Below are 12,955 nucleotides of genomic sequence, written 5' to 3' on the forward strand. Positions count from 1 at the left end.
CCCCGGGGTCAAGGAACCTCCCCCCTCCTCCTCTTCCCCCGGGGTCAAGGAACCCCCCTCCTCCTCCTCCCCCGGGGTCAAGGAACCTCCCCCCTCCTCCTCCTCCTCTCCCGGGGTCAAGGAACCTCCCCCCTCCTCCTCCTCCTCCTCCCTCTCCCCCGGGGTCAAGGAACCTCCCCCCTCCTCCTCCTCCTCCCCCCGGGGTCAAGGAACCTCCCCCCTCCTCCTCCTCCTCCCCCCTCCTCCTCCTCCTCCCCCGGGGTCAAGGAACCCCCCTCCTCCTCCTCCCCCGGGGTCAAGGAACCTCCCCCCTCCTCCTCCTCCTCCTCCCCCGGGGTCAAGGAGCCTCCCCCCTCCTCCCCCGGGGCCAAGGAACCTCCCCCCTCCTCCTCCTCCCCCGGGGTCAAGGAACCTCCCCCCTCCTCCTCCTCCCCCGGGGTCAAGGAACCTCCCTCCTCCCCCCCGGGGCCAAGGAACCTCCCCCCTCCTCTTCCTCCCCCCTCCTCTTCCTCCTCCCCCCTCCTCCTCCTCCCCCGGGGCCAAGGAACCTCCCTCCTCCTCCTCCCCCGGGGTCAAGGAACCTCCCCCCTCCCCCGGGGCCAAGGAACCTCCCCCCTCCTCTTCCTCCCCCCTCCTCTTCCTCCCCCCTCCTCTTCCTCCCCCCTCCTCTTCCTCCCCCCTCCTCCTCCTCCCCCGGGGCCAAGGAACCTCCCTCCTCCTCCTCCCCCGGGGTCAAGGAACCTCCCCCCTCCCCCGGGGCCAAGGAACCTCCCCCCTCCTCCTCCTCCCCCGGGGCCAAGGAACCTCCCCCCTCCTCCTCTTCCCCCGGGGTCAAGGAACCTCCCCCCTCCTCCTCTTCCCCCGGGGTCAAGGAACCTCCTCCTCCTCCTCCTCCCCCGGGGTCAAGGAACCTCCCCCCTCCTCCTCCCCCGGGGTCAAGGAACCTCCCCCCTCCTCCTCCTCCTCCTCCCCCGAGGTCAAGGAACCTCCCCCCTCCTCCTCTTCCCCCGGGGTCAAGGAACCTCCCTCCTCCTCCTCCCCCGAGGTCAAGGAACCTCCCCCCTCCTCCTCTTCCCCCGGGGTCAAGGAACCTCCCCCCTCCTCCTCCCCCGAGGTCAAGGAACCTCCCCCCTCCTCCTCTTCCCCCGGGGTCAAGGAACCCCCCTCCTCCTCCTCCCCCGGGGTCAAGGAACCTCCCCCCTCCTCCTCCTCCTCCCCCGGGGTCAAGGAACCTCCCCCCTCCTCCTCCTCCTCCTCCCCCCCCGGGGTCAAGGAACCTCCCCCCTCCTCCTCCTCCTCCTCCCCCTCCCCCGGGGTCAAGGAACCTCCCCCCTCCTCCTCTTCCCCCGGGGTCAAGGAACCCCCCTCCTCCTCCTCCCCCGGGGTCAAGGAACCTCCCCCCTCCTCCTCCTCCTCTCCCGGGGTCAAGGAACCTCCCCCCTCCTCCTCCTCCTCCTCCCTCTCCCCCGGGGTCAAGGAACCTCCCCCCTCCTCCTCCCCCGGGGTCAAGGAACCTCCCCCCTCCTCCTCCTCCTCCCCCCGGGGTCAAGGAACCTCCCCCCTCCTCCTCCTCCTCCCCCCTCCTCCTCCTCCTCCCCCGGGGTCAAGGAACCCCCCTCCTCCTCCTCCCCCGGGGTCAAGGAACCTCCCCCCTCCTCCTCCTCCTCCTCCCCCGGGGTCAAGGAGCCTCCCCCCTCCTCCTCCTCCCCCGGGGTCAAGGAACCTCCCCCCTCCTCCTCCTCCCCCGGGGTCAAGGAACCTCCCTCCTCCCCCCCGGGGCCAAGGAACCTCCCCCCTCCTCTTCCTCCCCCCTCCTCTTCCTCCCCCCTCCTCCTCCTCCCCCGGGGCCAAGGAACCTCCCTCCTCCTCCTCCCCCGGGGTCAAGGAACCTCCCCCCTCCCCCGGGGCCAAGGAACCTCCCCCCTCCTCCTCTTCCCCCGGGGTCAAGGAACCTCCTCCTCCTCCTCCTCCCCCGGGGTCAAGGAACCTCCCCCCTCCTCCTCCTCCCCCGGGGTCAAGGAACCTCCCCCCTCCTCCTCCTCCTCCTCCCCCGAGGTCAAGGAACCTCCCCCCTCCTCCTCTTCCCCCGGGGTCAAGGAACCTCCCCCCTCCTCCTCCCCCGAGGTCAAGGAACCTCCCCCCTCCTCCTCTTCCCCCGGGGTCAAGGAACCTCCCCCCTCCTCCTCCTCCTCCTCCTCCCCCGGGGTCAAGGAACCTCCCCCCTCCTCTTCCTCCTCCCCCCTCAGGGCAGAATCAGATCATTACCTGCATGTTGTCATCAAACGCGCCCCAGTCCGCGGCGGAGAGAGGCCGGCTGCCCGCCATGTGCACTGCGCCCCGAAGGCCAAGACGTCACCCGAACACCCTGCGCCCCCTCCTGGTCAGTGGCCCTGTCTGCCGCCGGTGTGCACCCGTCCCCCGCTTCGCTCCTTCTCCCTGCACCCGGAAGTAAACAAGGCAGAGGACGTGGAGGGGCGGGGCTGGGAAGTCAAAGGGGCGGGGCCTGGGAGGTCCTCAGTAACTGCGCCCGGCAATAATTTGTTAGAGAGGAGAACAACATCCGGGCAGTTAGCTGCGACTACGCCTGCGCTGAGATCAGATCCGCACACATGGCTGACACAGTGCGGGAGATGAGGAGCCGCGTGCTGCTCGGGGAGTTCGGGATCCGCAACGTGAGAGTGAACGGACAACTGCACCGGGGCCCTCCGCCTGTCCTGAGCGCCCCCTCCGCCTGTCCTGAGCGCCCCCTCCGCCTGTCCTCAGCGCCCACTCCGCCTGTCCTCAGCGCCCCCTCCGCCTGTCCTGAGCGCCCCCTCCGCCTGTCCTGAGCGCCCCCTCCGCCTGTCCTGAGCGCCCCCTCCGCCTGTCCTGAGCGCCCCCTCCGCCTGTCCTGAGCGCCCCCTCCGCCTGTCCTGAGCGCCCCCTCCGCCTGTCCTGAGCGCCCCCTCCGCCTGTCCTGAGCGCCCCCTCCGCCTGTCCTGAGCGCCCCCTCCGCCTGTCCTCAGCGCCCCCTCCGCCTGTCCTCAGCGCCCCCTCCGCCTGTCCTGAGCGCCCCCTCCGCCTGTCCTCAGCGCCCCCTCCGCCTGTCCTCAGCGCCCCCTCCGCCTGTCCTGAGCGCCCCCTCCGCCTGTCCTCCCGGCCCCCTCCGCCTGTCCTCCCGGGCCCCTCCGCCTGTCCTCAGCGCCCCCTCCGCCTGTCCTCAGCGCCCCCTCCGCCTGTCCTCAGCGCCCCCTCCGCCTGTCCTCAGCGCCCCCTCCGCCTGTCCTGAGCGCCCCCTCCGCCTGTCCTCCCGGCCCCCTCCGCCTGTCCTCAGCGCCCCCTCCGCCTGTCCTCAGCGCCCACTCCGCCTGTCCTCAGCGCCCCCTCCGCCTGTCCTCAGCGCCCCCTCCGCCTGTCCTCAGCGGCCCCCTCCGCCTGTCCTCAGCGCCCCCTCCGCCTGTCCTCAGCGGCCCCCTCCGCCTGTCCTCAGCGCCCCCTCCGCCTGTCCTCAGCGCCCCCTCCGCCTGTCCTCAGCGGCCCCCTCCGCCTGTCCTCAGCGGCCCCCTCCGCCTGTCCTCAGCGCCCCCTCCGCCTGTCCTCAGCGCCCACTCCGCCTGTCCTCAGCGCCCCCTCCGCCTGTCCTCAGCGCCCCCTCCGCCTGTCCTGAGCGCCCCCTCCGCCTGTCCTCCCGGCCCCCTCCGCCTGTCCTCAGCGCCCCCTCCGCCTGTCCTCAGCGCCCACTCCGCCTGTCCTCAGCGCCCCCTCCGCCTGTCCTCAGCGCCCCCTCCGCCTGTCCTCAGCGGCCCCCTCCGCCTGTCCTCAGCGCCCCCTCCGCCTGTCCTCAGCGGCCCCCTCCGCCTGTCCTCAGCGCCCCCTCCGCCTGTCCTCAGCGCCCCCTCCGCCTGTCCTCAGCGGCCCCCTCCGCCTGTCCTCAGCGGCCCCCTCCGCCTGTCCTCAGCGCCCCCTCCGCCTGTCCTCAGCGGCCCCCTCCGCCTGTCCTCAGCGCCCCCTCCGCCTGTCCTCAGCGCCCACTCCGCCTGTCCTCAGCGCCCCCTCCGCCTGTCCTCAGCGCCCCCTCCGCCTGTCCTCAGCGGCCCCCTCCGCCTGTCCTCAGCGCCCCCTCCGCCTGTCCTCAGCGGCCCCCTCCGCCTGTCCTCAGCGCCCCCTCCGCCTGTCCTCAGCGCCCCCTCCGCCTGTCCTCAGCGCCCCCTCCGCCTGTCCTCAGCGCCCCCTCCGCCTGTCCTCAGCGCCCCCTCCGCCTGTCCTCAGCGGCCCCCTCCGCCTGTCCTCAGCGCCCCCTCCGCCTGTCCTCCCCGGCCCCCTCCGCCTGTCCTCAGCGCCCCCTCCGCCTGTCCTCCCCGGCCCCCTCCGCCTGTCCTCAGCGGCCCCCTCCGCCTGTCCTCAGCGGCCCCCTCCGCCTGTCCTCAGCGGCCCCCTCCGCCTGTCCTCAGCGGCCCCCTCCGCCTGTCCTCAGCGGCCCCCTCCGCCTGTCCTCAGCGGCCCCCTCCGCCTGTCCTCAGCGGCCCCCTCCGCCTGTCCTCAGCGGCCCCCTCCGCCTGTCCTCAGCGGCCCCCTCCGCCTGTCCTCAGCGGCCCCCTCCGCCTGTCCTCAGCGGCCCCCTCCGCCTGTCCTCAGCGGCCCCCTCCGCCTGTCCTCAGCGGCCCCCTCCGCCTGTCCTCAGCGGCCCCCTCCGCCTGTCCTCAGCGGCCCCCTCCGCCTGTCCTCAGCGGCCCCCTCCGCCTGTCCTCAGCGGCCCCCTCCGCCTGTCCTCAGCGGCCCCCTCCGCCTGTCCTCAGCGGCCCCCTCCGCCTGTCCTCAGCGGCCCCCTCCGCCTGTCCTCAGCGGCCCCCTCCGCCTGTCCTCAGCGGCCCCCTCCGCCTGTCCTCAGCGGCCCCCTCCGCCTGTCCTCAGCGGCCCCCTCCGCCTGTCCTCAGCGGCCCCCTCCGCCTGTCCTCAGCGGCCCCCTCCGCCTGTCCTCAGCGGCCCCCTCCGCCTGTCCTCAGCGGCCCCCTCCGCCTGTCCTCAGCGGCCCCCTCCGCCTGTCCTCAGCGGCCCCCTCCGCCTGTCCTCAGCGGCCCCCTCCGCCTGTCCTCAGCGGCCCCCTCCGCCTGTCCTCAGCGGCCCCCTCCGCCTGTCCTCAGCGGCCCCCTCCGCCTGTCCTCAGCGGCCCCCTCCGCCTGTCCTCAGCGGCCCCCTCCGCCTGTCCTCAGCGGCCCCCTCCGCCTGTCCTCAGCGGCCCCCTCCGCCTGTCCTCAGCGGCCCCCTCCGCCTGTCCTCAGCGGCCCCCTCCGCCTGTCCTCAGCGGCCCCCTCCGCCTGTCCTCAGCGGCCCCCTCCGCCTGTCCTCAGCGGCCCCCTCCGCCTGTCCTCAGCGGCCCCCTCCGCCTGTCCTCAGCGGCCCCCTCCGCCTGTCCTCAGCGGCCCCCTCCGCCTGTCCTCAGCGGCCCCCTCCGCCTGTCCTCAGCGGCCCCCTCCGCCTGTCCTCAGCGGCCCCCTCCGCCTGTCCTCAGCGGCCCCCTCCGCCTGTCCTCAGCGGCCCCCTCCGCCTGTCCTCAGCGGCCCCCTCCGCCTGTCCTCAGCGGCCCCCTCCGCCTGTCCTCAGCGGCCCCCTCCGCCTGTCCTCAGCGGCCCCCTCCGCCTGTCCTCAGCGGCCCCCTCCGCCTGTCCTCAGCGGCCCCCTCCGCCTGTCCTCAGCGGCCCCCTCCGCCTGTCCTCAGCGGCCCCCTCCGCCTGTCCTCAGCGGCCCCCTCCGCCTGTCCTCAGCGGCCCCCTCCGCCTGTCCTCAGCGGCCCCCTCCGCCTGTCCTCAGCGGCCCCCTCCGCCTGTCCTCGTTGCACCGCGACCTATAGGGCTACGTTCACACTTCCGTTGTTTCGCCTCCGTCGCAATGCGTCGTTTTGGGGGAAAAACGGATCCTGCAAATGTGCCCGCAAGATGCGGTTTTTGCCCATAGACTTGTATTACCAATGGACATATGGCCACACATTGCGTCCGTCGTGCAATGGATCCGTCGTGTTTTGGTGGACCGTCGTAGTGAAAATTCGTTCAAGGAAACGTTTTTTTCATAGGTCGCATCCGCCATTTCCTACCACGCATGCGCTGCTGAAACTCCGCCCCCTCCTCCCCGGGACTTTAGAAGGGGCAGCGGATGCCGTTTTTCAACGCATTGTTGTGCCGAATTTTCACAACGCCCGTCGGTACGTCGCGCTGACGCTTAGCGACGGCCCCATACCGACAGAGGTGTGAAAGAAGCCTAAACCCCCCCCCCACCCGCCTGTCCTCTCCTCCTGTCCCCTCTGCCTGTCCCCGCCGGCCCCCACCTCCACCTGTCCTCTCCGCCCCGCGGCCCCCCTCCGCCTGTCCTTTCCACCCTGTGACATCCCCCACCTCCACCTGTCCTCGCCGCCCCGTGGCCCGACCCTCCGCCTGTCCCCTCCGCCCTGTAACACCCCCTCCGCCTGTCCTCTCCGCCCCGTGGCCCCCTCTGCCTGTCCTCGCCGGCCCCCCTACACCCACCTCCCCTTCCGCGCTGCACTCCGTTTCTTCCTGCTGATGCTGCGCTACATTCCCCCTCTCTGCTCCTCCCCCGCAGGTGCACAGCACGGACTTCCCCGGGAATTACCCCGGATATGAGGACAGCTGGGACCTGCGCAAGTTTCAGCAGGTGAGTGGTGGGGGAGGGGCCTGCCGTGGGGGGGGGGTCACATACTTACGTTGCCCTGGTGACATGTCCTGTTCTCAGCGGTTTCGGGTGGACGTGGTCAGGATGGAGGACGACGCGCTGGAGTTCGATATGGTCGGGATTGATGCTGCTTTGGCGAACGCGTTCAGACGCATCCTGCTGGCGGAGGTTTGTGGTTGTTGTGTGGGCGTGTCCACTCTTGTCATGTGACTGACATGGCTCCTCCCCCAGGTCCCCACCATGGCTGTGGAGAAGGTCTATGTGTACAAGAACACGTCCATCATCCAAGACGAGATCCTGGCCCACCGCCTGGGGCTCATCCCCATCCGCGCAGACCCCCGACTGTTCGAGTACCGGAGCTCAGGTAACAGTGGACCCTGGTGCCCCCAACACATGCGTCACTTTAGCCCTCCCTACCGTGGCGTCTTCCGGCCCCCCGCCTCCCCACCCATGTCAGTTTCAGCCCCTGCCTCCTCCCGCACAGGAGACGCTGAGGGTACAGACATTGACACCCTGCAGTTTGAGCTGAGCGTCCGCTGCTCCCGGAACCTCCGCGCCTCCAAGGATTCCTCCGACCCCAATGAGCTGTACCGCGACCACAGAGGTGAGTGACGTGGGGCGTCCTCTGCACTGGGCTCTGCTGCATCTAACGCACCCTTCCCTGCAGTGTACACCAGTCACATGAAGTGGCTGCCGCAGGGTAACCAGGCCGACCTGTTCCCGGAGACCGATCCCCCGCGCCCTGTGCACCCCGACATCCTGATCGCTCAGCTGCGGCCTGGACAGGAGATCCACGTGGTCATGCACTGTGTGAAAGGCATCGGTGAGTGAGGGGTGGGATGAGACCCCTCTGCAGCAGCTGCGATGACACTGGTGGTTGTGTCCTCCAGGGAAGGATCACGCCAAGTTCTCGCCGGTGGCCACGGCCAGTTACCGCCTCCTGCCGGAGATCTCGCTGCTGCGCCCCGTGGAGGGGGAGCTGGCGGACAGACTGCAGAGATGTTTCTCCCCTGGGGTCATTGCTGTGGATACTGTGAAAGGTGGGTGTCCCTGTGTGTACTCGTGACCCGAATGCTGGCTCCTCGCCCCATTACACTCTCCTCATCCCCAGGGAAGAGGACGGCACGGGTGGAGAACGCGCGGAGGGACACGGGCAGCAGAGAGATCTTCCGCAACGACGACCTGAAGAACTTGGTGAAGATGGGACGAGTGCGCGACCACTTCATCTGTAAGTGCACGGCCGGGCTCCTCACTGTGACCCCTAGGTACATGACGTGTTTTGCCCCAGTGTGGACGGCACAGGAGTGGTATGACAAGGTGACACTGACTCTTATTGACACCTTGCATGCCTGGGTCAGACTGCTGGGCCCCGAGTATGTGGCCCTTGCTGTGGAAGCCACAGAAACATGTAACGCTGTTGGAAAGCAAGAGCCCACACCCATGTAGGGTCAGTAAGCCCCTGCACGGGCCACGTGACGTAAGCCCCATGTCAGGTCAGTAAGCCCCCTGCACGGGCCGCGGGTCACATGACGTAAGCCCCATGTAAGGTCAGTAAGCCCCATGCACAGGCCGCGGGTCATTATCTCCCCCCCCCCGCACTTGAAGCAGCACCAGACCGGCCATTCAGCAGAGGAGCCGCTGATGCCGGCAGATGGGGGGCTGTTCCCGCATGGTGGCCATTGATCATTGTGGGGGATTTGCTTCAAGTTTGGAGACTTCATACCCCTCTGGTCTGAGCCGTGGGTCACGTGGTTGTGCTTTGCTTCTCCCTCCGTCATGTGACCGCGTCTGATCGCTGCGGCCCCCAAACCTGAGGTCATAGAGTATAGTGCTGCTGCGGTGAGCAGAGGTTGGGGTCTGGTGGTCCTGGCACAGCAGAGCAATAGGTCGGTGCTCACCGTCCAGTGATTGGGTGCTGAATGGTGGGAACCATAGAAGGAGCCGGCACTCACATCCTAAGGACGGTGTCACCAGTGAGTGTGGTGTCTACAATGCAGCGAGGGTCTGCTACGGCCCACAATGTAGATTGTGTGTATGGGGGTGACGGCAGCGGGGGGCTTTATATATTGGCAGTGGGGGGGGGGGGGGGGTTGTATGACTGTAGTAGCAGTATCTGGTTTTAGCAGTGAGACAGTAGCTTCACCCGGTGACTGTTCACATAGACGATGAGCACCGGAGTTTGGGGCGGGATGATATCCGATGCAGCCGCTGAGGGTTGGGGGAGGAAATGTCCCGGTGCCCTGTAGTAGAAAGTCTTCTGTATTACTGCGTTGTGTGCAAAGAAGCCCCCCTGTGTCACGGTCCATAGGGGCAGTGAGTGCAGACCCACTTCTCCAGAGGAAACGTGAGTGGGTGAGAGGCATCAGGGTGTGCAGTGGACGTGGGTGACCGTGGCACATCTGGCAAAGGCATAATATAGGGAGTGTTGTAAATAACAGCGTATGGGGGGATGGACGCCGGTAACCGCAGTGCGGCTGTCAGATGACATGGAAATGTCACAGGGTATCACCAGTGGAGAGGGGGAGAATACGGTGACTCGGGGCGGTGGGTGCAGGATGTGGCGCCATCTACACAATCACCGACTATGAGAAAATGTTGACGGATAGTGGGTGATGTTATGGGGGTCTACATTCTGGGGGCTCCTCACATCACTGTCATTGTGCTGGTTCCAGTATGTGACTGGGCTGAACACGGCCCTAATCTGAGGTGCCATCTACAGTTGTGGCCAAAAGTATTGACACCCCTGCAATTCTGTCAGATAATGCTCAGTTTCTTCCTGAAAATGATTCAAACACAAATTAAGTTCATTTAATTTGTCTTAAATGAAAAAAACACAAAAAGAATTGTCCTAAAGCCAAATTGGATATAATTCCACTCCAAACATAAAGGGGGTTGACAAAAGTATTGGCACCGTTCGGAAAATCATGTGATGCTTCTGTAATTAGTGTAATTAACAGCGCCTGTAACTTACCTGTGGCACCTAACAGGTGTTGGCAATAACTAAATCACACTTGCAGCCAGTTGACATGGATTAAAGTTGACTCAACCTCTGTCCTGTGTCCTTGTGTGACCACATTGAGCACGGAGAAAAGAAAGAAGACCAAAGAACTGTCTGAGGACTTGAAACCAAATTGTGAGGAAGCATGAGCAATCTCAAGGCTACAAGTCCATCTCCAAAGACCTGAATGTTCCTGTGTCTACCATGCGCAGTGTCATCAAGAAGTGTAAAGCCCATGGCACTGTGGCTAACCTCCCTAGATGTGGACGGAAAAGAAAAATTAACAAGAGATTTCAACGCAAGATTGTGCGGATGTTGGATAAAGAACCTCGACTAACATCCAAACAAGTTCAAGCTGCCCTGCAGTCCAGGGGTACAACAGTGTCAACCCGTACTATCTGTCGGCATCTGAATGAAGAGGAACTGTATGGTAGGAGACCCAGGAAGACCCCACTTTTTACCCCGAGACATAAAAAAGCCAGGCTGGAGTTTGCCAAAACTTACCTGAAAAAGCCTAAAACGTTGCCTGAGGAGGTGGTGATGGCGAACTCAGTCGAGGGGTTCAAGAGAGGCCTGGATGTCTTCCTGGAGCAGAACAATATTGTATCATACAATTATTAGGTTCTGTAGAAGGACGTAGATCTGGGGATTTATTATGATGGAATATAGGCTGAACTGGATGGACAAATGTCTTTTTTCGGCCTTACTAACTATGTTACTATGTTACTATGTTGTGGAAGAATGTTCTTTGGCCAGATGAGACAAAAGTAGAGCTTTTTGGGCAAAGGCACTAACATAGAGTTTACAGGAGAAAAAAAGAGGCATTGAAAGAAAAGAACACGGTCCCTACAGTTAAACATGGCGGAGGTTCCCTGATGTTTTGGGGTTGCTTTGCTGCCTCTGGCACTGGACTGCTTGACCGTGTGCATGGCATTATGAAGTCTGAAGACTACCAATAAATTTTGCAGCATAATGTAGGGCCCAGTGTGAGAAAACTGGGTCTTCCAGCAGGACAATGACCCAAAACACACTTCAAAAAGCACTAGAAAATGGTTTGAGAGAAAGTACTGGAGACTTCTAAGGTGGCCAGCAATGAGTCCAGATCGGAATCCCATAGATCACCTGTGGAGAGATCTAAAAATGGCAGTTTGGAGAAGGCACCCTTCAAATATCAGGGACCTGGAGCAGTTTGCCAAAGAAGAATGGTCTAAAATTCCAGCAGAGCATTGTAAGAAACTCATTGATGGTTACCGGAAGCGGTTGGTCGCAGTTATTTTGGCTAAAGGTTGTGCAACCAAGTATTAGGCTGAGGGTGCCAATACTTTTGTCTGGCCCATTTTTGGAGTTTTGTGTGAAATGATCGATGTTTTGCTTTTTGCTTCATTCTCTTTTGTTTTTTCATTTAAGACAAATTAAATGAAGATAATAATACCAAAGAATGTGTGATTGCAATCATTTTCAGGAAGAAAATGAGTATTATCTGACAGAATTGCAGGGGTGTCAATACTTTTGGCCACAACTGTCCGTCGTGTCTCGGCGGTCCCGGATCGGGTGGTGCCGTAGTCTCCTGGCTGTCTCTTGTCATCAGCCTTGGGTGGGCTGGGGGTCGTGCAGCACTGGTGGTTGTGGTCTTCCTGCAGATAAATGTCTGCTTGTTTTTTATACATGATGGAATTGAACTTTCAGATTTGTCGAGTACAAACCAGGGTAAACAGAAATTATGAATTCTAAATCTATGGTGCCGGCTGCTCGCCCGCGGCCCAGGCGCCAGGCCTCGGCTGCTCGCCCGCAGCCTTGTGGTGGATGGCCACTCTCAAGGGCAGCCATAAAGCAAGTGCCACCAGGAGGGGGCCACACTGGTGATATCTGATGGGCTTTGTATTATTCTGACCTTCTTCACAAAAAAGTGTGATCGAAAAAATAACACGATCCCCACTACGGTACTATGATAAAATATCAGTTTTATTAGACATATTTTTTATAACAACAATATATAAAAGTATGAATTACTACATTTGAAGAAAGGTGCAAATCCTCACTAAAAAGGGACAATATTGCCATAGGTAAGCACCAAAAGCCTAGGCCAAATAAACTTATATAATTAAACCACTAATTCACGGTGGAGAAACAGTCCGTGTAAATCCGACATGCCATGATAACATATGCTATAATTAAACTCTCAAAATCTCCATATATAGACGCCTATAGGCCGCCAGTGTCCCTAATGAAGAGATATATGAAATCATGCAATAGTCCTAACCCACAGACTTCCAACCTGCTAAGTGTTTAAATACAGCGATATAATGAAAAGGTATTACCTGATTATTGGCCTGGTGTGCACACCTCGGCGTCCCTCTGCCCCGACGCGCGTTTCGCGATAGCTTCTTCTACGCCTCCAGCAGGCACACTTTTTTGTGAAGGATATCTTATGTATGGTTAGCTGTACACGGTCGGTGGGTTTGACATATTAGCAGGTGCGGATGTGTGTGTTCTTTTTTTCTTTGGACTTTATCTTGTGTATGGTACTTTTTGCCCCTTGTTTTTTTTTTTTTTTTTGGGGGGGGGGCAATATTTTGTTACTTGTGGATCAAAATATTGGTGTATATATTATTCTGACCTTGTCTTATTAGTCTCTGTAGAATCAACGGGGATCCTGGCGCCGGACACACTGCTCACAGAGGCCATTAAAGTCCTGATGGGAAAATGTCGCCGCTTCCTGGATGAGCTGGACTCTGCAAGCTTGAACTGAGGGGCTGCACTATTAGGGCCTCCCCGGGGGCTAAGCGCTCCTTTCCACACTTGGTGTTATGATTCCTGCAGACCACAGTTATTACCCATGGAGTTAAAATTAAATAAATGTGATGCGTGAAGGATGGGTACAGAATGAGAGTCCTCTCCATCTGCCCTGCGTATAAGAGTCGCTTATCCTGAGCAGCGCTCACAACTCTGCCCTTGCATCGTCATCCATACTTCAGTATCCTGCAGAGCCGTGCTCACTACTCTATTTTCTTATTTTTATTGAAGTTATCAAAAATAATAAAAACAGTATAGTTTTGTAACAAAAGTCATCAGAAAAAGAGAAACTTCCTACGTTTCAGCGATACCTTTGTAAATGTGTATGAATATTATAGATTAGCGATGTTATGAGACAAGTGGAGCCGGATGGACACAAGGGGCCTCCTGGGTACGGACAGGAGCGAGGTTCTAATCTGTAATCTGCGTGTAACATGGTAGAGGGAACAGTCAGATGACTGCCCAGGAGAATATCGCCTCCCCGACTCCACCGATGCGAGTGTC

General features: G+C 61.8%; 2 protein-coding genes across 2 annotated transcripts in view; one reads left to right on the forward strand and one right to left on the reverse strand.

Moving 5' to 3' along the window:
- YIPF3 (Yip1 domain family member 3) overlaps positions 1-2,459 on the reverse strand; it is a 30,202-nt gene extending 27,743 nt beyond the window's left edge. Inside the window, 1 exon segment of the mRNA XM_069768238.1 lies at positions 2,266-2,459. Coding sequence (XP_069624339.1) covers positions 2,266-2,325 — 60 coding nt within the window. The 5' untranslated portion in view covers positions 2,326-2,459.
- A 70-nt stretch (positions 2,460-2,529) lies between these two features.
- Positions 2,530-12,533, forward strand: POLR1C (RNA polymerase I and III subunit C). The gene is made up of 9 exons (XM_069768237.1): positions 2,530-2,672; positions 6,571-6,642; positions 6,721-6,828; positions 6,892-7,024; positions 7,145-7,264; positions 7,328-7,483; positions 7,551-7,700; positions 7,772-7,888; positions 12,289-12,533. The coding sequence occupies exons 1-9, from the start codon at positions 2,610-2,612 to the stop codon at positions 12,405-12,407; spliced, it is 1,038 nt and encodes a 345-aa protein (XP_069624338.1). The 5' UTR covers positions 2,530-2,609; the 3' UTR covers positions 12,408-12,533.
- The last annotated feature ends 422 nt before the right edge of the window (positions 12,534-12,955 follow it).

This window comes from Ranitomeya imitator, chromosome 5 (genome assembly GCF_032444005.1).
Source record: "Ranitomeya imitator isolate aRanImi1 chromosome 5, aRanImi1.pri, whole genome shotgun sequence".
Classification (NCBI taxonomy): Eukaryota; Metazoa; Chordata; class Amphibia; order Anura; family Dendrobatidae; genus Ranitomeya; species Ranitomeya imitator.

Bases quoted from the DNA above. Each gene is read 5' to 3' on its own strand.
- POLR1C (XM_069768237.1), top strand. From the start codon at position 2,610: ATGGCTGACACAGTGCGGGAGATGAGGAGCCGCGTGCTGCTCGGGGAG. The intron at 6,829-6,891 runs GTTTGTGGTTGT...CTCCTCCCCCAG, and splicing joins GACGCATCCTGCTGGCGGAG to GTCCCCACCATGGCTGTGGA. The intron at 7,265-7,327 runs GTGAGTGACGTG...CCTTCCCTGCAG, and splicing joins GCTGTACCGCGACCACAGAG to TGTACACCAGTCACATGAAG.